The sequence below is a fragment of the Alternaria arborescens genome (assembly GCF_004154835.1).
Source record: "Alternaria arborescens strain FERA 675 chromosome Unknown contig_14, whole genome shotgun sequence".
In the NCBI taxonomy this organism is placed as follows: Eukaryota; Fungi; Ascomycota; class Dothideomycetes; order Pleosporales; family Pleosporaceae; genus Alternaria; species Alternaria arborescens.
Genome location: NW_021167869.1, coordinates 300,347 through 324,015, shown reverse-complemented (window position 1 = coordinate 324,015; position 23,669 = coordinate 300,347). Strand labels below are relative to the sequence as shown.

Genomic DNA, 23,669 nt, shown 5'->3' with positions numbered 1-23,669 from the left:
CGGATGCCAACATAACTTATTTCACAGCACCCAGGTGTCTTGCCATCGCACCATGATGTCAATTAACCCGAAACTTTCCTTACTAGCCATCAAAGGAGTATGATTCTGACCTTCCACTCTTTCGAGAAGACTCTCCTACTCGCGTGCGATATCGTTCCTGCAGAAGGTGCCCTCCTATAACGAGATTATGCGACACAGACCGCGCCAGATATCTTGCGCATATTCCAGAGAGACTCATATGGACCACTGTCTGCACATCAAGGCGACTCATTGTTGTCATCAACCTTGAAGGGCAGATCTGGGAAAAACTGCGAGCTTGAAACAATGTGTACAACATGCCTTTTACGACACAACCTAAACTCTTTGCTGTGAACATGCACTTTCCATCTACAATGTGGACCTGGCACGTTGTAACACTCTGATTTTACAGCACACCAAGGGCGATCCTGCCCAATGTACCTAAACAGCTCTTCCCGTCCCATACCCAAACCTCCGAGATCTACCACTCAACCTCGAGCTTCCACTATTACATCCTCGTAGCTGAGGCGCCTTATATTTACGGTGTCTCTATTCCGTAAGTACTTCAACATTAGACGTATGGTGCCGTCAATCAACGCGGATCCTGGCAGTATGTTTGACATGGAGTTCGACAACCCAACGTGTAGGTATACTCCATGTACGACCGACATATGAGATATCCGCTAATCTCATACATTGAATTTTAGGCGTCATGTGGGCTGTATTGGCACTTGCCCGTCTCAACGAGAAAATACCTTCAGATTTCGACAGTATTTATGCCTTTAGGCTTCGCAATGCAATCGAAGACGCTATTGGAGCTTTCTGTGATGACTACATGGAAGCAACATGGTCTACACTGTACAGTGATCGAGCATGGCAAATCGTAAGTACACTCAAGCGTACTGCTGCTGATTACTACAGACACACTGAAGACGTTCAAAATCCTGATGCGGAATGTGAATACCTGATTGAGCTATTCAGTCAGTTCTCCATGCACGTACACCAGCAACAAGATAGGGGCTTTACTGAAGCCTACGGTGCTTTAGGTATGTTGGCTGCTGTGGCGATTAAGATGGGAAGCGTCCTTGGACAACGAATCTCAGACATGTTCGACATGTTTAACAATATCTATGCTGATAAAAACGTATCTAACGATACTATTGCCATTCGTACGAATCAGCAAATCGATCTCCTATGTGCAACTATCGAGCAGTTTGTACGCGAGCAGCTTGAAACGAACGGCGCCTGCACCCCTGTATCGGAAGCGCGAAACATTGTGGGTCAGTCATTCGTTCGTCTGATCCATGAGCCTCTGCGACAACACGTCGAAAGCGTCTTCCAGATGCTAATAAATGACTTGGCGTTTTGCAGCAGTCATACTGTGAACAAGTATCAACCTGATATCAAAGAGAGGGTTGCTATGTTCTATGAATCCCTCAGTAGGTTTTTTTCATATTGTTCGCCGCTGCTGAGCGCCTTCTTCCTTCCAGACATGTCAGACGACGAAAACGAGCTCGACGAGGACGAAGACGAGGACGAAAACTATCAAGAACACATACCTGAACATGTGGCGAACCATGACTTCAGCCAGTACGACGATTTCGATTGGCATAGACGCGAGTTTGAAGTTTTTGATGTTCAAGATGTACTTCGTGGTCCGGAACACGCAGATATGGATGGTGTCTCTATAGCACTCGGCTCAACCGACTCATCCTGCCCCCTCTGCGCCGACGCAGATACTGAGATGCGGAAATTAAATGTTTGCAGCCATGCGATATGCGCTATATGTTTAGACGCACAGCTTAGAGTTCAGCATGAGTGTAGGTACAAGTGCGCAATATGCCGAGCAGAGTTCTTCCCTGATTGACCTTGGATAAAATGAGGCTCCCACGGGTATCTTACCTACTCCATTCTTCTATGCCTTATCCACTGAGAACTTACCATAAGCTCATTGTTCTTGGGAGTATTTCCCACAAGTATCATGAATGGGGAGCGCTACCTAGGTAGAATTATTAATTGGGTCTCGAGAACGAACGCGGTGTTACCTATGCAAGGGTGAGGGTCTCCGTTGGCGCACTTACTAATGGCAGATCTTGGAAGCCGTCAACTTGCAATCGCGCTGGTGTTCGATTCTGCCATACATAGCGTCAATAATGATCTTCATAATGAGTCGTAGTATGTCTCTAATTCGTTGTCGATGAAGTTTACGGAAAGCGCAATTAGATTTCGGTTGACACCTGGAGCAGTGCAATGTGAACGTGTTCGTGCTACGTGTATCACTGCACAAGCACCGTTAATCTCGCATGCTCCTCGCTTCCTAAAATCATGTACATAAGTATCATTTAGAACTGTCGAGTCTGGTACGGTGACTGAACTAGACACATATTAACGTTGCGCACAACGTTGGCGTCAAGTGTTCGCACTATGTATAACCGAAGATATTTTGAAACAGAGCGGCTTAAGTACAGAGTATCTGTTTCTGATTCCTACATGTAATGAGGTAGAAGAGGTCGATCCCCAATCAAGATCAATTCCTGCTTGGTGTACCGCGCTCGGCCCCACTGCGCTGCTCCATATTAGGACCCTTATCTCTCACCTTATCTCTCGGCACACTTCCACAACCTTCTATAACTCCCGGTACCTCAAGCAATACAACTTCGGTGAGATTTTGACACCTACTTAAAACACACGCTTGAGATACGCACAACTACCCCCCACTGTGAGTGTGTCATGGACCATCACTACCATCAACCCCTCTGGCCACTACTGGAAGGCGCATTCGATTACACGATGAACTTGGCGGGTGAGCTTTGGACGATGATTTGGAAACCAGTGGCGCAACCATACACGCAGCCAGCTAGCAAGATGGCCAGCCAAGGCTCACAAAGAGAGGACAAATCGACGATTGCTAGTTTGGAGGCAGGTCGGTCGGGAGAAGCAATGGAAGGTTGCCTATCTGAGCAGCTCAAATGTGGAAGACGAGAAACTTACGCACATATGTCTATGGAGGGGATAGATGCTGGGTAAAGTAATGGATGTCATCTACCCTATCAGAACGCAAGCTGACAGGATAGAGCCACGGTCACCAGTATGCAGATGGCCAAGCCTGGCAACCGATAGCTGAAAGTAAAGGTGAATTAGTACAAGTCGCGACTGAATGTCAGCCGACATGCTAACCGGTCTGGAGGGTACCAAACTCGACATCCTACGCGACTGCAAGTTAGGCAGTCTTTACGACTAGGAAAGGCGCCTTTACAGATCGGAGATGCATACAACAATAAATTTTCTCGGTTCCATCAGTAAGCGCCAGTTCGTCGGATACAAGTGGTGGTACTATGCGATATGACAGCATTGTGCGGTAGCGACGAAGTTTTCTGGGGTTTTAGCGATCACCCAAAGGCACATAATAAGTACATCTAAAACATCCACGACATCGCTAATGACGAGTCATAATTAGGAATTGACGCAGCGATGATGTGTGTACCACGCAATGGATATTATATTGCAGATACTCCTCGATAATGAAGCCTTACAATGCAAGTATGCATCTATTTCCAATTCATCCAAGTACCTGACTTATTTCGAAGAAAACAATCAAATTTGCATAACAAACAAGTCGATCTAGCATATCATAATGCATCTCTAGTACACCCATTGGTGTCTTCAGAAGCTCTCGACACATCTCTGGTGTTAGGTACGAGCGTTACTATTCTTCTGCCTGCGATACACATACCTCAGGCTTGGAATTCCAATGCCAGTGCTACATATTCTAATATTGCGGTGTACATGGGGCGATGTCAAAGTTGATTGATGCGGACCTACTCTCGGGTGAACCGGAATGGTACGGAGGAGGCATCGCCAATAATTGTAACCTGAAAAGCGTGAACTTCACTTTCTTCCAGATGTCCGTGTTGTGAAGGCAACCTCTTAGACGTAGTTGCTGGAATATGTGCTCTTTTGCAAGTGGACCTTCGATTTGTTTGTCACCTACGCACGTGCCGTTTGCGACTTCCTTGGCCGCTTCTGTCGCTCTCACTCCGCAAAGCCATTGATCGGATCAACTGACAATTAGATTCTGCCCTTAACCCTCTCTCAGTTCGCCTAGGAATGCAGGACGCGACTTGAATTTCGATAAGCAATAAGCGTGTCTTAGCAACTCTGACAGTAAGTAATCTTGATGCAGACGTGCTTTACTGCTCTTGCAACTGAAGCTGCTCTGGCGATTATAAAGATCTCAGCTAACACTCAACAAGACATCTGCGATGGCCTCGGTACAGCAGAAAGCGCAATGCGTTTGGACGCTCCCACCGGCGACATCGAACTCCGATAAACCGCTCGCTGTCGCTCTTGCTACATATCCGGTTCAGGAGGTAGGCGTGCAAAGGCTATTCTTGTACTCCATTCAGAATACTGATACCAATCTGCAGGCACTAGTCTCGTTCTTGACACCCGACGATCTCGTCGTTCTTACCCTGATCTCGCAGGCTTTCCATAAGCACATTCGTATGGACGACGCCAATGCAAAGGCCAATCTTCTCTCCAAAACTCTGTGTCCAGGAATTGGTTGCTTTGCTCGGGCAATCAGCCATTGCATCTGCTCAGTAAAAACGTTCGAACCCATAGTTCACTGTGCTGGACTCGGCTTCGCGACAGAATCTCGCCCATGTGCGAAGTGCGGAGTCAACACCTGCGACGAATGCCGGATACATGTTCTCTATAACTTCCTCACAGAAGACTCTGGATTTGACCAGCGTCGCTGGTGGGCAGGCTTCTGCTTTCTCCAGCCTGAAGCCATCGCTGTGTATCCACTCAAGAACTCGGAAGAAGATGCTTGGCATCTACCTATCAAAGACATGAAACCTCTGCATGACCAAGGCCGTACTCATATTCCCCTGAATATTATTGCCATTGGCGACCCTGAGCCCTTTCAGCGCATTCTCGACCTTGACTTGGGCACCCACCAATTCATCGAGCCTATTGGTCGCACAGAATACCCATACTCTGGCGTTCAAATTGTCTCGTTGCTCAACATGATTGTCAACAAGCGCAAAGATTTGACTTGTCCTTCGTGTTACCGAGAACGCCGGAAGAAAGGCCTAGCGCGATGTTCTTGTAGCCTACGCAAGCGCTTTCTACACCGGTGGCTGTGTGCGGCCTGTTACACCCAAGAAGACCGTGCAGATGAAGATCTACGCTGCCATGCTCCAATAGCAGACGAGATAGGGGAGGGTCACAGTCATGTATGCGGCTGTGGTGCGGAGTTCACATCGGAAGCTGAACCGAAAGTTGTGTGCAATTGGTGCAAAGGAGAAGTTCAAGGGCCTCAGCAAGGTGCCGAGAACGATGTCGCTAGTGAGAATGGCGAAGACATCAGCAACGACGAGGAAGAAGGGGGAGGAGAAGGGGAAAACTACCCTGACGAGGATCATTCGGCTGCTGACTTCGCGCATGTGCCACAGGACGATTTTGGCTTCGTTGAGAACCATGACCATTCTCTTTCGGTATACGTGAACGGAGAGTGTATCCGCGGCGAACGTCTTGGTCGGTCCGTGGTTCGTCAGTGGATGAGAACTCAAGGCATGCATGTTGAGTGCACATGCTGTAAATGCAGTAATCGTATCGCTGACCATACTCACGCGGAAGATGAAGAAGACAGGGACGATACAGACGAGGCTACAGAAGATGACGATAGCAGTGAAGATGAAAACTTACCTGACCTGGAGGAAGTTGAGTCCGCGGCTGGCTTCGAAGATCAGTGGGGACTAGACTGAGCACCAACGACACGCTTGTACAGGATCAGATCACACAATGTGTTACCGGTGAACGTGTGGACTCATTAGTGCCCAGAATGAATAGACTCAGACATGACTGTCGCATGCCATGTATAGTTAGTGCTGTAGATGTCGTAGGAATTGCCCGTGACCGCTCTTCCTGCTCAGCGATATTTAGCCTATCCACAGATGCAGCGCCATCACAATGGAAGAAAGAACAAGCATAGCGATGTTACCAAAAAGTAAAGCCAGCGATTACTTTCTCCTTCATTCATAGTCAGTGATTGGCATCTGAATGACAGGTGCTGAGACTGAGTTAGTAACTCCCCGCAGTCCACACACGACCTCTTGCCCGAAGTGGGTCGTGGAAGCTTGGCACTGACACATTGATGTCGCTCGGACTGTGCCTGATCGCTTCGTCGCCGCATCCCCATCATCAGCTGCACCTTCCAACAACCCAGCATCGTCCAATCGCGACTTTGCCACACCGACTTCCGCTGGCCGAGATGTGTTCGAGCACGCTGTACGTGCCGGGAGACCTGCTGGCGAGGCGATTGCTACCTGGATATCCATCCTGAACAGGCCGCGATTGTAAGGTTTAACAACTCGAACACGTCAGACGCGACATGGAGGTTTATGGCCGTTCGCAGCTACCAAACCATGCTCTTTTACAATCAGAATGTCGCGCGAAGTCCCAAGACGGGGAAGGACGGCGGTGAGTCGCAGTACCTTATCGGTGCGACTTCGCCAAGACCTATCGCCCGATGATTTCGGGCCATCGGTAAAATGCTCCAAGCACAGCGCATGACAATGCGTCAGATTCAACGGAGAACACATCCCGGTTATTACAGAAACGTTCGGTCCGTCTATTCATTACTTGGTGGTTCCCTTTTCCTTCGCGCACATTGCTTCCGTTATCATTACATTAGATTCACGACCTACGCCTGCCGACATACCAAGTTTGATTGAACGCAACTACCACTACTCTTATTCTTGTTCCATCAATTTAGAACGTTATACGTGCTCTTTGCCCAGCAGAACGCTGGATATCAACACTGGGATAATGAAACTATTACCCACCTTCTCGGAGGACCGTAGCGCTCAGACGACATCCTTCAAGGACATTGCGCAAGATACAATCGGAGAGGCATACATCGAGGAGGACCCGTCGGTAGCAGAATGGTTGCGCGAATGCGTCCCGACTTCACATGATGCCGCAGAATACGTACGCGAGTTGTTTCCGAGCGTACGGTGGCTGAGACGCTATAATCTACACTGGCTGGCTGGAGACGCTATCGCAGGTATGCAAAGTAATCTCCAGAAACTCTTATTACACACGGCTAATTCAAGAAAGGTATCACGGTCGGTCTTGTTGTGGTACCGCAAGCCATGGCTTATGCGTCGCTCGCGCGCCTGTCACCTGCTTTCGGCCTATACACGACCTTCACAGGCGCGTGTCTATACTGGATCTTCGGGACGTCTAGAGACATCGTCATAGGTGTAAGTAAATCCTCTAGGCGAGCTAAACGCAGCTAATCATAACCAGACGACAGCAGTCGGGTCACTACTGATCGGAAGCGCAGTCAGCAATATCGAAGCCGAACACCCTGGTGTGTATCAGCCCCAGGAAATAGCGCATGCGATAAGCTTCCTTGCTGGAAGCATTATTCTAGTCTTCGGTATCCTTCGTCTCGGCTTCATCATTGAGTTTATTCCATATATCCCCATCTCCGCCTTCGTCACATCCGCCAGTATCACTATCATCTCGACACAACTGCCGACCTTGATGGGGGTGAGAGGGATCAACACACGTGAGTCCCCGTACAAGGTGTACGTCAACTTCCTAAAGGGCTTACCCAGGGCAAGGCTTGACGCGGCTATTGGTATCACATCCATTGTGCTTCTTTACCTAATCAAGAACTTGTGCGCTAAGATGGAGGTCCGCCAACCACGAAAGAAGAAGATGTGGTCCTTGATCTCATCACTGCGCCTCACGTTCACTATCCTGCTCTACACTCTCATCAGCTGGCTTGTACATCGAACGACCCCTGCAGGCCAAGAGAAGTTTCGAATTGTCGGCCACATCGAGAAGGGATTCAGTCACGCGGGCGTACCCTCGATGAATGGCAAACTCTTTGGTTTGGTAGCATCAGAGCTCCCGGCAATGATCATTATCCTCATCGTCGAACATATCGCCATCGCTAAGAATTTTGGGCGAAGGCATAATTACACCGTCATTGCTTCACAGGAGATGATTGCACAAGGTGCCGCCAACATACTAAGTCCTTTCGTCGGTGGCTACGTATGCACAGGCTCTTTTGGTGCTTCTGCCGTTCTCTCCAAGGCTGCGGTACGTACCCCACTATCTGGCGTCTTCAGCGCAGTGGTCCTAGTGCTGGCGCTCTATGCGCTTACCGCTGTCTTCTACTACATACCAAATGCTGCGCTTGCTGGTCTGATCATACACTCCACCGTCGACTTGATCAAGGGACCCAAGGACTTGCACAAATACTACCAACTGTCACCGTTCGAGCTCTTCATTTGGGTTTGTGGCGTTGTCATTGCATTCTTCACCGACCTTGAGACTGCAATCTACATCACTGTGGGACTGTCTTTCGCAATGCTTCTCGTCCGAATGGCAAAGAGTCCGGGCAAGTTTCGAGGTACCGTGGAGGTGACGCGCATAGTTCGCGACGATCGCTTCTGCAATAAATCTATGTCGACAACAGGCACATCGCTGCCTCCACAGACATATGGAGAAAACACGTATGACACCAGTACTGCAAAAGATTCCCGACAGGTCTACATACCTTACGACGCCACTGACAACCATAACCCGGACATCAATGTGGAACCGGCATATCCTGGCGTCTTCATCTACCGTTTCAGCGAGAACTTCAACTACATCAATCAGGCCTACCACGTTGACTATCTTACCTCTTACATCACCTCGCATACGCGCCGAACCCAAGCCGATGACGGTATCCGGGCTTGCGATCGCTTGTGGTGCGACGCGCCGCCTAGCGAGAAGCTTATTGAAGAGTCTTCCTCTCTTCCAGTTCTGAGGGCTATTGTTCTTGATTTCTCCACTGTCAACATTCTAGACATCACGAGCATTGACGGATTGAAAGGTTTGCGCGAGACGCTCGACCGGCATGCTGCGCCCGGGCTGGTTGAGTGGCACTTTGCTGGTGTGCACAACCGGTGGACACGCAAGGCGCTCACCTTTGCAGGATTTGGATTCCCTGCAACGATCAACGCCGACCATATGGGAGTATGGTGTCCAGCCTATACCGTCACGACCAGTCTTTTAGGTACAACGGGTAATGAGCGTAACGAAATGGAGGCTGCACGGCGGCATGTGCAGAATAGAGACGAAGAACAGGGCAAGGAGTTGGCGGAAACGCATGCTCTTGAGGTACAGTCGACTTCTGCGACCGAGAAGAGAAGATTTTATCCAATCCATGGAGTCGATAGGCCCTTCTTCCACCTCGATCTTCACGACGCCGTTGACGCTGCGGTTCGTGATGCGAAGAAGGCTGACCAGCTTGAGGCGCGCACGAGCTGTTCGTCAACTACATGGTCACAATCACATGACCAAGGGGGTGAGGCGTAGAGATCCGTTTCGTTATCACGGTTTCATAATTCATCGATACTGTTGGTATGCATGGCGTTCAGCGTTCTGGCGTTTGTATTTGGCATTACATTAGCATTGAAGTCATTAGCATATCAGGACGGCTACAGCTTCAGAAGCGCAGGATATGATACTACCAGGATGATATCTCATCTTATCCCTATAAGCTATTAGATCTGCAAGGGATCAAACAGTCCGCAAGACAATAATAACGTATGTTATAGAACACATCTAACAGCTGATATGGATCCTGGTGACTAATGACTTGCCTCATGTAAAATGGTTGGGAATAGAGGTTCAGTGTTGGAAGCTGGCGATGATGTAGGCAAATAGCAGAAACTAAGATCTGTTGTTGTCACTGCGCTAAGACGTTAGCTAAAGCAATGGTACAATTGCTTTCTATCATATCCCTGAGTTGAACCAATAGCATGGTTTGAGATACAAATATCCATTCATATCAGAAGGTCAGAGGTCTATCAATACTCGACCATGAACCTATGAATATGTGTATCAGGGATTCGCTAGCGCTAAACATGCGTCAACTGCAAGACCAACACTAGATATTTGTTAGTCTTTATGGGTATCATTTTAGTGGCGTTCGAACAAGACTCACCGACCCTCCTTCTGCCGCACCACGTCGTCGATGACATCCCGGTCCAGCTGGGGAAACATGCCTGTCAGCGTCTCGACTACGACCTTGTGTTCCTGACGTTGTATGCGCCTCGCTTCCTCTGCTTCAGCTGACGCCTGTCGCGCAGCGACATCTTCTGCCGTCAACCTCTGCCTTTGTCGGTCGTCCTCATGCGATGGTCGTTGCTTCTCGTTCATGTTAGACTGAGGAACCTGACCGGGAAACTCCGTTGACGCGCGTGGCGGTAAATGCGGTTTCTGGGCTGACGCAGGTCCAGATGGATGGTGGGTATCATTGTCCGAGAAGATACGACCAATAGTGCTAAGTGGCCGTTGTATTGTGCGCAATAGGCCTGCGACAGCGGCATTCTCTTCTTCTGGCTGCTCCGCCTCAGACTTGCGATCCTTTAGACTGGTCGACCGTCGTGGCCCTGCAGTCTCTGCCTCCATCGAATTTCTTTGTGTGAGTTCCGGCCGTAATGGTGTCGTCTTTTCCGCTATGTGATGATAGTGAGGTGAGGGCATACGTTTATGGTTAGGCGCAGTAGGGTGTAGTAACGCAGATGAAGACGAGGATTCGGCTTCCTCGGCTGCATGGCGTTCAGCGATGGCTGAGACGGCCGCTTCAACGTTTTTCTCGAATTCCTCATCAGTCACGGTCAAAGAGGTCTTGTCAAGACCTTCGATGAATTGGATGGCGCCCATTAAGGATGATATGTAGTAACCTGCTTCTCCACCAAGCTTATCCTGGTTACGGAACCGCAGAATGTATTGTACGTTCGAGACAAGATGATCGGGGTTCGCTTGCAGTACCGTATAGATGAGAAGCGGTACGAAGGCATCGGCAGATTGATCGGAATTTGATGTCCGCAAGAATCCAAAGATGACCTTGCAACAGTTCAAGATACAGATTATCTTGTCTCTGGGTGCTCGATAGCTCTTTATCTTCAACAGCTCTTGTTGGGCCAGATGTAGAAACTTCTTGCCCTTGTCACCTACAGGCTTGATATCCAAGTGCTCTTCACTGACCCATTTGTATATCCGCACCTTCTGCGCCAAGACCTCATCTCGCTCTACGTCTTCTTGATGCTGACCTCTTCGGCCTGGTCCTGGCGGCTCTTGTCTCCGTCGACCTTTGCGTGGTGATGCAGGCTCTGGAGGCGGGATTGCGGGCGAGAATGTTTGAGTGTACAACCGATTCATGACTAGTTTCTCCATGCCTTCTCTTGCGTTATCGAACTCGGCGTCGGACACCGTCCGCCATACCTCGCATTGTGCCATCTTCTTGCTGATGAATTCGAGGAAGTCTCCAATAATCTTGACTTGCTCATGTACCATCCATTGCTTCTTCCCGAATTCCAAGAGGAAAGAGCGCAAAAATTTGGCGACAGGGTCTGCGGTCCGGTGACGGAGCTGTTCGAGAAAGCGGTGGAAGTCGAAGGGTAGGTCTGGCTCAGGCTCTGGTGCTGGCTGCGCTGGCTTGTACTTGGAAGCATGTGCGCTGGGCGAGGTCGGTTCTGCAAAGGAGGTACCAGTGCCAACGCGGTGTAGAGAGGAAGTGCGAGGAGGTGGAGACTGAAGTGAAGTCATCGAAGCCGCATCGTCGGCCGGAATAGGCAAGGGCTTGTCGAGCGGCACAAGACTTGACCTTCGGGGTGGGTAGGGAGTTGAAGGCGACTCTAACATGGGGGTCGCTATCTCCAGTCTGGGAGACATGATCTCAGTCTCGCCAGGCCCACCATCCCCCTCGAACTGATCCATGATGCTCTGTATCTCCTCCCGCGAGTTATCTACAGCGTCTCCTGTGCCGTCATGGTTCGCAGCATAGTCGTCAGCCGCAGCGTCTTCGGAATTTCTTCCACTTGATCGTTCTTGCGACATTGGGGAAGTAGTTCGGCTAGGTACGTTACTCGTCGTGAGGTATCTGTCGTCTTTGGGCGGTGGAGGGGGAGGCGAAGGTGATCGTATAGGTGCTTTGCCTGCCGATTTCTCGCTGAGCTCAGGTGGTGGTGTTGATGCGCGGTCCAGCGCTACAGTCTCTGTCTTGGTGGTGAGCTCCTCGATTGGCGCCGTAGACGATGTCTGCACAGCCTCCATATCTTTACTCTGGTCCACTTCTGCACCAGCGGGGGTCGCCTTCGACTCCTCCGGGGTCTCGTGCACTTTCTCTACCATCTCCGACGACCCTTCCTTCGATACGTGCCCCTCGTCTTGGGCCTTCATCTCGACTGGCTGCCCCGCGCCGGTCGTGGTATTCGTGTCGTCTGCCAAATCCGTTGGATCTGTGGCCTGTCCGGATAGAGGCGCGCTCTCGTTCATCGTGGCCACATCTTGTTGGTCATCGACCTTCTCTAGCTTCGCTTCGGCGTTGCTGTCTTGGGCTGCATCGTGTTGCGGAGTTGAGTTCGGGGGAGACATAGACCGACTGCGACTGGGGATTGTGGAGAGGCGATAGGTGGTTGATCAAGTGTCCATGGGTCTTCTATGGAGCTCGAAATAGCTCTAGCAGGGCATATATATGTCAACTATCTCAGTCGTGGTCGTCTGTTGCGCCTGCACCTGCGCATCGTCCACATGGTCTCCCGGCATCTAGAAGCCGAGTCTCCGAGCGGCCCCCACTAGCGCGTCAGGCAATGTCAAACGTGCCGTTGCCAAAACCATTTCTCCACTGCGAACACCAGCCCGACCATGTGCGGCATCTTCTTCTCGCTCAGCCGAGCTGGACATGTGACGCCTGACACGAATACTCAGCAACTGCTCCAGAACAGAGGGCCTGATAGCACAGGGCAGCATCAAACTGTCATCGAATCCAGCCCCAAGGCATCTCCAACGCGTCTTCACGCGACTTTCCTGTCAACAGTCCTTGCTTTACGCGGCAACGACGTTGTCAAGCAACCTCTCAAAGACGTCGCCACTGGCTCCGTTCTTTGTTGGAATGGCGAAGCATGGAGCATTGCTGGACATGTCATTGATGGCAATGACTCTCAGCTTATCTTCACTAAGCTCTTGAATGCATGCGCCAGTACAGGCGAGACATCCATTAAAAGCGTCATTCAGCTGCTGTCAGGCGTGCGGGGTCCGTATGCCCTTGTTTTCTTCGATGCACCTAACAATCGCATCTACTATGGACGCGACTGTCTGGGACGGCGGTCGCTGCTCCAAAAGTCAACTCCAGACGGCACACTTGTCTTGTCTAGCGTTTGCGATAACGCTTCTGGTGAGTCTTGGACTGAAGTGGAAGCCGATGGCATCTATGTCCTAGATGTCGATGCCGCAGACTCGACGTCGAACTCGTTGCCAGTTACAAAGATTCCGCACCGCCGCTCAGACCCGAAAGAGGACTCTGGACTATCTTTCGTAGGTAGGTCATCTGGTGCGCGAGTCCTGCTAACAGACTCAGACCCTGCCATTTCCCACTATGAATCCAACTGTAGACATCGAACCTGCAACACAGAACACGGACGCGACCGAGCAGTTGAGGTTATCGTTGGAAAGGTCGCTCAAATTGCGTACTCAGCATATACGAGAGGCAGTGACCAGCAATGCGACGCCGGGAGCTCTAAAGGACGCACAGGTCGGCATCCTTTTCTCTGGTGGCCTTGACTGCACAATCCTCGCGCGCATGTGTCACGACCTCCTACCGCTCAGCGAATCTATCGACCTCCTCAATGTCGCTTTTGAGAACCCTCGAATCCATTCCAATCTCGAGTCAGGAACCAGTCCGTACGAGCTTTGCCCGGACCGTATCACTGGACGATCGTCACACGCCGAGCTCATAGAAGTCTGTCCAGGGCGAGAGTGGCGCTTCGTCGAAGTCAACGTGCCCTACACCGAGACGCAAGCCCACCGTAGCACTGTCATGGCGTTGATGCATCCGCACAATACGGAAATGGACCTTTCCATTTCGTTCGCGCTGTATTTCGCCTCACGCGGGAATGGTCTAGCGCACCTCTCAGACAGGGCTCGCGCAGAGCCATATACCACCAACGCACACGTCCTCCTATCCGGATTGGGGGCCGACGAGCTTTTTGGCGGGTATCAACGACATGCCGTAGCTTTTGCTCGGCACGGATACCCCGGCCTGATTGAAGAGCTGGAGCTTGACTTCAGTCGACTAGGAAAAAGGAACCTGGGTCGCGACGATCGAGTTATCAGCGACAGCAGTAGGGAAGTTCGATTTCCGTTCCTTGATGAAGACTTCATCGCATTAGCGCTGAGTCTTCCGGTGACAGCCAAGTGCGATTTCGGCCTGACGCAAGTGATTGATAGTGAAGATCCTATGCAGTTCCTCGAGCCTGGAAAGCGCGCTCTTCGATTGCTGGCCTGGCAATTGGGCATGAAAAGAGTAGCTGCGGAGAAGAAGCGTGCGATCCAATTCGGCGCTCGCACTGCCAAAATGGAGACAGGCAAAACGAAGGGCACACATGTTCTAAGTCAATAAGGTTAGTCATCTTCATCTTTTTCCTTTGGCAATGATTACAAATCGAGCAAGCGATTGAGACACCGGTGTATATCCTCTGGGCTGTCCTATCTAGTGATGGATGGGCGAACCTTCAAGCACGTGGTGTCGTTGATTCGTTTTCAGAAAAGGCAAGTCTGAGCCTTGTCAATATCATTGTGTTATCTTGGGTACTGTACTGTGCTTGTACTAACACAACAAACAGTATGCCCATCACTGTCTAGTCATATCGGTCTGTCTATCGCCTGGTATTTGCATGCTGCGTGACATCGTCTCATCCTAAATAAGCTTAGGAAGGAAGAAAATGAAACGACTATCCGCTAATCTTCACCTTATCCATTCACCATCTCCGACCGACCACTCAAAACTCGAATGTCAACAGGCAAGGATGCACCGATCGTGAGGTAGCCCGATCGACACAAACTGCTACTTCATAAGCGCAGCCGCAACCGTACGAAGCGCCACCCAAACCAGAATCCGAAAAAAACGTTGAAACGGTGAAGTTTGAACCAGTGCTTTTCTGTCTGGCAGAGGCGCTTCCGTCAGGCCGTACACCATCGTGGCCTCCATGTCCGCTAAAACCATCGCCGCCAGAAATATGATCACCAGAACCATGACGGCCTTTTCCATGACCTCCATCACCTTTCTTTTCGAGCAAATCAATATCAACCTCTACTCAAGTCAGAGTATGTGATGTCGTAAGGACGGTGAAAGCCATCATCAAGTCATGTAAGTTCATTGCAGCAGGAATCATCGATACCAAATGCAAAGTAGATGACGTAACCCCCAATGAGAGCAATAACAAGAGTAGATAAAGCAGGCTAAATGACCTTGGTCCAGATGAGCCGTTTTCGATATGGGCCTTCTTTAAATATGTCGCACTCGACTGAGAAGGCCAAAGGTTTGCATCGAATGGCAAGTCCTCTACTGGGGCTGACATACTTACTGGCCGGCACCACGGCCCAGAACTACGCGACTCTCTCAAGATGAAGAGACCTTTGTATGGAGACTGCAGCAGTCTTGACGGCATACATCGCCTGAATGAAATATGGTGTAGGTTCTAGTTGCAGCATCTCGTAGGGAAAGAAGCTCTAAATACGATGACCGTGAGGAAAGGTTGAGGATCCCTAACGGCCTTGCGTGTCTACACACGCCATCACTTCAGCTCTTACTGAACAGAATTGAAACCAACCCCATCCATGTTTACGCGTATTGGACTGCCGAAATGAACGTGCATCCTTATGTGCAAACTGTCCTCACGTGCGATGATTGATTCTCGATAATCAGTGGCGAATCACATGTCGTAGAAGGTTCCAGCCACAGCTGCACCGCCACAATGACGCAACGCTATGTGTCTATATAGCAGCCATCACGCACTCCTCAAGCCCTTCTCATCATTACCTGCAAAGTCTCAGTATCATTCAATCTCCCGAACCAGACGTCTTAGTATACCACTCAACGACACATTCACCAACAACCAGCAACAGCCAGAATGCCTGTCCCAATGCCTTCCACCACCTCACAATCCACCCCAGCGACGCAGTCTTCAGCTGCTGCGCAGACGGCGCACAACGTACAGAATGCAGCTACGCAAGCTCTAGCGAGCGCGACCCACAGTGAGAAAACCGAGCAGGAGAAGGAAGCCGAGCGACGATACGAGGAGGCGATGGAGGAGGAGTACGCTAAGAGGGAGGGTGGAGCTTAGGCTTCAACATGTCAGCCATAAGAGGAGGGAAGGATATATCACAGGCTCAGAACGATACCCAAAACGATCAAATTCACATCACGAGTAATAGATGAAAATCTCCACTTTATTCAACATTCAAATTCACAACTGTGTTACCCTGCCAGCGCCTTCTTCACTAACTCCATAGGCCTCTCTCCCATAGGAATCTTCAACGCCAACTCATGCCCTTGATCCGTCATCTTCCCCCACGTCTTCTGCAATATCCTCACAATCTTATCTTCATCATGTTCCTTCTCAAACGCCTCGAACTGGTCATCCAAGAAAACTAGGCAAGCCACGTCCTCCAACACCATTGTCTCCTCGTTGGCCTTCAAATCCTCTTTCCGTATCAAACTGCCCACTGTCTCGCTGTCCTCTTTACTGTACCCAGAATCTAGGCATATTTGCTCAACGAGCTCGGCTTGTCGTTTCTTGAGGTAGGTACGCCAGGCGTGGTAGCCGGGGCGTGTCATTGGGTAGCTGGACCGTGGTACCTCCCATCGGCGAAAGTGTTGGGCGCGGATTGCTATGCGAAGGGGTTCTGAGGCATCAGGGGCGCGTTTCTCGAGGTAGGAAGTGCATTTTTGCGCGTAGTGGAGTTCGTATGGCATTTCTTCATTGTTGATGGTTACTTTGTTTGGGTCGAGCGCGTGGGCGCCGTCGATGGCTGCCAGAGCGCGTTCCAGGGGTGTCGACATCGTGACGGTGGCTCAGGGTGGTTTTAAAGGATTTGGTGATAGTGCGCTATGTTTCGATGCGTGCGCGAGGGTGTAGTGAGGCATTTCGTCGGATGTGAGACTGGTTACTGGTGTTGTGCAGAGATAGCGGCGGATGCCCCGCGGTTCAAGTGGGGGTCGTCCATGTCCGGCGGTGGGTGCCCTGTCGATCTTCGCACCAAAACATACCCATTCATCGCAACGTATTCGTCATAGTCCTGCTGCATTGCTGTCTCCTGTACGAGATCACTGTACGCGAATCGCGTCTTTCTCGCCCTGTTCTTCTGCCTTGCATATCGCATGGGTAAACGCGGTGGCTTAAGCCGATTGGGCAACAACGACCGACACTGCTGTATTGTCTTTTCTAACCTCGCAACTCAACTCGCTCACCTTGTTTCTCAGCCTCATCATATATTGTCATTGCAACCCTGCACTTTCCACCATGTCATTCGCAAGTCCAATTCACGTTTTTGAGGTGACTGCTCTACCTTTCTGTTTATCTCATCACCTACAGTTCCGTTGTCTTAGCCATCATGGCTCATGACTGGACCGCCCCGACTGATTCCGGGACTTTTGAGGCCCTCTTCGCATCCGATCCCGCAGACGACTTTCTACCGCCACATTATTATGACGGCTTTATACCAACATTGAGCGACTCTTGGCTATCAACTGCAATGGCAAATGACATAGATTTGCCAGACCCGAGTTTTCTACAGTTCGACGGTGGGGTGGACGTCACGTGGAATGACATGAACGATAACGACGCCTTTCCTGAACTCGACCAGATCGATCCTTTCTTGGAGAGTTTGAGTCTTGATGGACCTTCATCGAACCTCGGTAGTCTCGAGTGGAACCAGCAGATATTGTCAGATTCAATGCATGGCCAGATACCCGACCTAATGGAAACCACGATCGCGGACTACGAAAGGGATACCATCATATCGAGAGCGCTCGTGGTCAAAGCTCAAGAATTGAACGGTAGTCAGTCATCGTCTTTAGGACCGTCTGATGTACACAAATCTACGAAGCGCTCGGCATCGAACACCGCAAAGCCTCCGAGGACGAAGCTTCCTGAGGACGTACGCGCAACATTAGATGAGTACTTTGGTTTCAATCCATACCCTTCAGAGAGCGAGTACGCTTTGCTCTCTGATAAAACCGGGCTTTCAACACGAGTGATCAGGACTTGGTTCGCGAATGCGAGATCGCGCAAGATTCCACAAAGTAAGAAATCTTGAGGCTCCATTACCCTAGGACTTAGTGCTTGACTACTAGGATCCGACTCTGGAAGCTACTCCCTTTTTACAATCCTGCTAATAGCTTGTATGCAGGCAAAACTTACATGCGCCAAGATGTTTGTGCTTCTGAGCTCTATGACCGAACCGAAAGGAACTCGTCAACAGGAAATGCGGTAGCTTGTAGTAGTGTACAGCGGTTTGATAGACCTTCTCCTACACCCAGTGTAGTTTCTCTTGAGCGATATCTGATTCAGCCCACGATTCTGGACCCGATCTCTACTGCAGTGATTGAGTCAACCTTACAGCCCGACTACAATCAATTTGCATTGCCCTTACCTGTGGGGCAGGAACCGCCTATCAATTCCTTAGAGATACCAGTTCAGTCTTGTTCCGCTTGTCAGCGCGGAAACATTCCCTGCACCGGAGAGACTCCAACTTGTTTTCCCTGCCAGATACACGAGAGGCTTTGTGTATACCTCAAACCACCCAACAATGCAGGCTGGAATTCATCAACCACGAATCTCTCCCAGATCCCAGAACCCAGACACCGCTCTCGAATACGTACCTTCAGTAGGACGAGCTCAATGAGCTCACATGGTTCCCATACAAGCGTTAAAAGCTCGCCCAGCCGTATCTCGGTCGATTCAAGGGGGTCCCGCCGAGGACGCAAACGTTGGATTCCATCACATGGCGCCAATGTAAGTAAATCGATTCATGTTCGCGCTGCTCTCTATTGTCATACATACAGCCAACTGAAACTTACGGCAGACATCTACGAAAAATAGGCCGTCTAGGCAGAATCCCTACTTTTGCACGTCGCCTGATTGCGATAAGCTTTTCAACAATCGATCTTCGTGGGCACGACACGAAGAAGGCGTTCATCATTGGCCTTATCAGTGGATCTGCTGCTTAAGCGTAAATACAGTCATGCGACTACCAAAATGTTTTGTTTGCGGTCAACGCGACGTTCTCTTGAGCCACCTGGTCGAATGTCACTTCGGAAGATGTGCGACAGAGTCTGAAATTGATCGGACTTTTACACGAGAAGATCACCTTTCCCAACATATCAAAAGAGTTCACATTGGCCGAGAGGGTGAGTTGGTTTTCATGCCCAAAGATCTCCTTGAGGAATGGAAGAGAGACAATCCTTCTTTGTCTCAAGCAGCTCTAAACTGTGGTTTCTGTGGTATGGTCTTTAGCACTTGGATGCAACGGCTGGACCATGTCTTTGGTCATCTTAAGAAGAGTACATGCAAATCCGCTTGGTGGCCGGGTAGATTACCAGTCATACCAAGGAATATCTCAAGGTAGGTTGCAAGGACCTAGCTTTGTTTCCTCGCTAACATCGCGGTAGTGTTGGCTCGTATACCTGTTCGGCTTGTCGCTGCACATTTCCAAGCATCCAAGTGGCTCTTCAACGACATGGGGTATGCTCTACATATTCATGCCGCTATCTTCACGACTGGCATTCACTTTTCCGAATTCAAGTCGAGTCCAGACCGCGTGTCTACATTGTGTGGTGCAACCTATGTAATGTTAAGATCGATTCTTACCCTCGCAAAAGACCACCCAAGGAATATTTGGATACCCTGCAGACACATGCAGAGTCTCACGCCCTTCGGGAATGTGCACAGGAGGTTTTTGCCGATAGATTGCAGTTTTGGGAGCACATGCGCATGGAACATGCCGCAGTGCATTCGGAAGGCATTGATTGGCAAAACGTGCAGTTTCTGGAGTCGACGGATGAAGGCCCTGTAGTACGCACAATGCTCGTGACAACAGAGAGCCCTTTTTGCGATACTAAGCCTTCGAACTATCATATGATCTCTTCCACTGGGATGTTCTTGTAATGAGTCAAAGTTGTGGTTCCGAAGCCGGCATGAAAATTGTTCCACCAGTTGGGTAAAGAGTAGTCATCGTGCACTACCGTGCACCAAATAGTGTACGCCATGAGAACGTTTTATCACTAGATCAGCAAGGTATATGGGCAGTGGTCACATTCCAATTTCAACACCAATCATATCATGGACCGGGGCTACAGCGTATACATGTAGAGTGAACTAGCTAGGCCGCCGTGGACATAATTCGACATTGTTAGGCTATGATTTTGGCTTCACGTGAGCGCGCCATGCACCATTCGAATGTCATTTCTTGCTAGATGTCGATCGCAACAGTGCAGTTTTCATCCCCAGTTTCCCTGCGACGGATCTTGCGTCCACGAATTACTATGTTGGTGCGGCATAGAAGGTGGCGCTTGGAAGTAGCTGTTTGTATCTTGTTGTTGTTGCTCCTGTTGTGGCCATCCATTGCTATCCTGCCCAGATATCGACGACGCACCAGGACTGTGACCTTGTCCGGACTGCGGCGCCGGTAAACCTGGGCCATATACCATAGCTCTTCGTTTCTGGCCGCCGGATGGTTGTGGCAACTCAGGTAACGGCTGAGGTGACGGAGTTGTCCACGTCTGTTGGCCAGGGCTCGCGTCGAATGTCATACCGTGTGGTTGGGGACTATGACCGGATCCGTCGTACGAAGTGCCATTATATGACATGGAACTTGCGAAAGGACTAGATTGCGGGAACAGACTTGGTGGTGTTGTTGGGCCTCCTGGGTACATGAGTTGTGGCGCCTGTGGAGATACCGATGGCATCGGTACCCATTGTGGAGGGTAGGTAACAGGTGGCGGAATTTGTTGTACTGGAGGCGAAGTGTGCGGTGATGCTTGTTGGCGTTGGTAAAGCTGTGCAGATAGAGCAGCGGACTCTCTTTGGAACCGATCACGCCAGTGGGTAAAGCCAAACCTTAGGCCAAATTTGGATAGTACTGATGTGAAGTCATGGATAGCGTTGATGGCACGAGCGGTGGGGTCTAATGGCAGCATCTGTCCTTCAGGAAGTAGTGGTGATGGGAATGGTGGTGCGCTGACCTGTGCAGGTGGTGCCAGGGGATCTTCGGATTCTGTTTGAGGAGCCAGTGGCGTTGGAGGTACCGGTGGTCTTGGGTCAAGGATCATCTCCATGTTGCGTGACAGAACGTCCACAAACTGCCGGCCTGTCATGTAAGCGCGCATAGCGTCATAAAAGGTGACTGGAGGCTTGACAGTGTTGGAAGGTTTATCCAGTATGGCGAGTAGGTTCGTAGCGTATGCAATGCAATGTTCGAAAATCAAACGCTGAGCATACTCGTGAATATGAGGTATCCGCGGGCTTGGCGAGAGAATATAGACGTAGCTGTAGAGAAGTTCGAGCTCGAAGAATGACTTCACGGCAGGAAGAGTACTCAGAGGCATGTCTTGGAACCACTCTGACATCTTGCTATACTGCTTCCAGATGTATTGATATGGCTCTTGCCAAGGCTCCCGTCCAGATTGGAAAAGGTCCATATACCACTCTGACTGAATCTCTCGTATCCTGAAGAGATCGACAGCTGTATCGAAAGACTGTTGGAAGACTTGAGATGTAGGCGAAGCAAACTTTGGTGAGATGGAAGCGTTGTGGAATGGAAAGCCGACATTCGCAGCTTCATCCGAGAATGAGAAGGCGCGAGTCTGAACGAGCGATGTCGATCTACCGGGTGGTTAGCGATCAAGAGGGAGAAGAGGAAACATGGACTTACCTATCCAAAGAGTATACACACCAATATACTCTCCTCCTGATCTCTAGCTTCGGCCGTGACATTGCAACAGTCTTGGACGGATCTTGATGTATGCCGAGATCTACCATCGCTCTGGAAGCTGCGCCGACTAGTGTCCAACTGTCAAAATGATGGGGATCCATAGTGGCGTAAATGGTCCAGAGTATCAAAGCTTGAATACTGGAGACGTAACCAGGATGTAGTACATCTTCGGCATTTTCAAGAGCCGCATTCATGTGGCCAACAGCATCGGAGTAATGTGTATCACCCCTCGATTCGGATTGGGAGAGACAGGCGATGGCCAAAACCATACGCACACTCCAGCGATCCCAGGGTTTTGCATTGTCGCCCTGTGAATAGACGGCCTCTACGGAAGAGTAAAGAGTAGCTTCCTCGAAGACTGGCCATAAGGTGAAGATGTTATTTAAGTAATGTTGAATCAGTGGTGTTGCTGCGTATTTTGGAGGCAATGCTTTGATCAAGCCGGTTGGGAGTGGCTCTTTAGCGCTGGCCGATCGAATCAAGCGGGCGTAAGACATCTCTGTTGTGAAGCCATAGAAGTCTCTTGCTGTAGCATTCACGGCGCTTGGGGAGTTAGTACAACACACCGGGATTAACGGGTAGCACTCACAGGAGACCAAAATCTGAAACGAGGTCGTCGATTTCTGAGGCTTCCCTACGTCTCTCAGCCCTCTTGCTGATGGGTCTCGTTGCCTTTACGGTATCGACAGATGCTCTACGTGGGGTCGAGTTCTCAGACATGTCCAACATCAGAACGCCAGAAGACTTGCGCCTCGCACGGGCTTCATGTATCTTCTTCTCTAGTTTCTCAACTCTAGACTCGAGAGTCGCGACATAGCTCCTTTCCTTGCCTCTCGCAAACTGGTCGTTGGTGCTCGAGCACTCTGAGGCCCGATTGGACTTTTCGCATGCTGTGCATGCGGGCAGTTTACCGTCGCACTTGACTTTTGCTGCTCGACATCGCGAACAAGCGGCGACTGGCCTGCTCACCCGTAATAATGGCGTTTCCAGCACCATCTTCCTGCTATCATGGGACAAGTAAGTATGCATCGCACGATCACCTGACGCTGAGTGGATAACCATCCGAGACGTAGTCAAATAGAGGATGACATGGAAAGAACAGGCGCAGGGACTGAACGAAAAGAGCACTAGACACAATGCATGGATATGGATGTAGACTACATGGTGAGGGCGGCAGTGGAGTGAAGAGGTCCCTCGCCTTACGACCGATACGAGACGGGACGGTACTTACCAGGCTCGGTCGAGTCGACGTTGTGGGAATAGCGCGGCGATGCAGAAAATGCGTTCCGCGGACCAGGTTGCCGAAAAGGCGGTGCAGCAAGCGATGGATATGGTGGTTTGGCGCTCTCGTGGTGTTGAACGGTTTGACGGGTGGCGTAGCGGGCTCGCTGAACCCTTGAAGGTCGCAGTGCCGCGGCTGTATGGACGAATTGGGAGGCAGCAGACGGCGGTGTTGCCCCGCTGAGTCGAGCAGCAAGAAGACAATGCAGAAAGGGACAGCTGTGACGCTGACACGAGCGACGAGATGAAGATAGGCAAGTGCTAGAGCGGGTGCTGGGAGAAGGGGCAGCCTATCAGGGCGCCGTTGCAGACGATGCCCACGCTGCACGTCAGTCTCTCGGCTCCCAGAGTTTGGACACGTTCTCGGCCTGTCACCACATCAGCCTACGCCGCACCAACGACGGGGCGTGTCATGCTTCGTCTTCCTTTTTGCGCCGCCTGATTGGGGACGCTCGGTAATGCGCAGGCGTTTTTTTGTGGCCCATACGACGACGCGCTTTGTTCTTTTGGTTAAAGAAACT

The 23,669-nt window shown here is 50.5% G+C and overlaps 9 protein-coding genes across 9 annotated transcripts; 6 read left to right on the top strand and 3 right to left on the bottom strand.

Annotated features, from left to right (window-relative positions):
• Positions 1-730: 730 nt before the first annotated feature.
• AA0111_g6571 (hypothetical protein) lies at positions 731-1,885 on the top strand (the record flags this gene model as incomplete). Its single annotated transcript, XM_028652808.1, has 1 exon — positions 731-1,885. The coding sequence occupies one exon, from the start codon at positions 731-733 to the stop codon at positions 1,883-1,885; it is 1,155 nt and encodes a 384-aa protein (XP_028505924.1).
• A 2,395-nt stretch (positions 1,886-4,280) lies between these two features.
• AA0111_g6570 (hypothetical protein) lies at positions 4,281-5,789 on the top strand (the record flags this gene model as incomplete). Its single annotated transcript, XM_028652807.1, has 3 exons — positions 4,281-4,388; positions 4,446-5,563; positions 5,630-5,789. 3 exons carry the CDS (start codon positions 4,281-4,283, stop codon positions 5,787-5,789), a joined length of 1,386 nt encoding a protein of 461 aa, XP_028505923.1.
• A 1,063-nt stretch (positions 5,790-6,852) lies between these two features.
• AA0111_g6569 (Sulfate permease 2) lies at positions 6,853-9,405 on the top strand (the record flags this gene model as incomplete). Its single annotated transcript, XM_028652805.1, has 3 exons — positions 6,853-7,090; positions 7,144-7,289; positions 7,336-9,405. 3 exons carry the CDS (start codon positions 6,853-6,855, stop codon positions 9,403-9,405), a joined length of 2,454 nt encoding a protein of 817 aa, XP_028505752.1.
• Positions 9,406-10,032: 627 nt separating this feature from the next.
• Positions 10,033-12,471, bottom strand: AA0111_g6568 (hypothetical protein; the record flags this gene model as incomplete). Its single annotated transcript, XM_028652804.1, has 1 exon — positions 10,033-12,471. The coding sequence occupies one exon, from the start codon at positions 12,469-12,471 to the stop codon at positions 10,033-10,035; it is 2,439 nt and encodes an 812-aa protein (XP_028505808.1).
• A 270-nt stretch (positions 12,472-12,741) lies between these two features.
• On the top strand, positions 12,742-14,494 carry AA0111_g6567 (Asparagine synthetase domain-containing protein; the record flags this gene model as incomplete). Its single annotated transcript, XM_028652803.1, has 2 exons — positions 12,742-13,410; positions 13,454-14,494. 2 exons carry the CDS (start codon positions 12,742-12,744, stop codon positions 14,492-14,494), a joined length of 1,710 nt encoding a protein of 569 aa, XP_028505748.1.
• Positions 14,495-16,004: 1,510 nt separating this feature from the next.
• On the top strand, positions 16,005-16,217 carry AA0111_g6566 (hypothetical protein; the record flags this gene model as incomplete). Its single annotated transcript, XM_028652802.1, has 1 exon — positions 16,005-16,217. The coding sequence occupies one exon, from the start codon at positions 16,005-16,007 to the stop codon at positions 16,215-16,217; it is 213 nt and encodes a 70-aa protein (XP_028505749.1).
• Positions 16,218-16,351: 134 nt separating this feature from the next.
• Positions 16,352-16,936, bottom strand: AA0111_g6565 (hypothetical protein; the record flags this gene model as incomplete). The annotated part of the gene is made up of 1 exon (XM_028652801.1): positions 16,352-16,936. One exon carries the CDS (start codon positions 16,934-16,936, stop codon positions 16,352-16,354), a length of 585 nt encoding a protein of 194 aa, XP_028505750.1.
• A 551-nt stretch (positions 16,937-17,487) lies between these two features.
• On the top strand, positions 17,488-18,192 carry AA0111_g6564 (hypothetical protein; the record flags this gene model as incomplete). The annotated part of the gene is made up of 1 exon (XM_028652800.1): positions 17,488-18,192. The coding sequence occupies one exon, from the start codon at positions 17,488-17,490 to the stop codon at positions 18,190-18,192; it is 705 nt and encodes a 234-aa protein (XP_028505751.1).
• Positions 18,193-20,374: 2,182 nt separating this feature from the next.
• AA0111_g6563 (hypothetical protein) lies at positions 20,375-22,863 on the bottom strand (the record flags this gene model as incomplete). Its single annotated transcript, XM_028652799.1, has 3 exons — positions 20,375-21,758; positions 21,808-22,410; positions 22,457-22,863. 3 exons carry the CDS (start codon positions 22,861-22,863, stop codon positions 20,375-20,377), a joined length of 2,394 nt encoding a protein of 797 aa, XP_028505744.1.
• Positions 22,864-23,669: the final 806 nt, after the last annotated feature.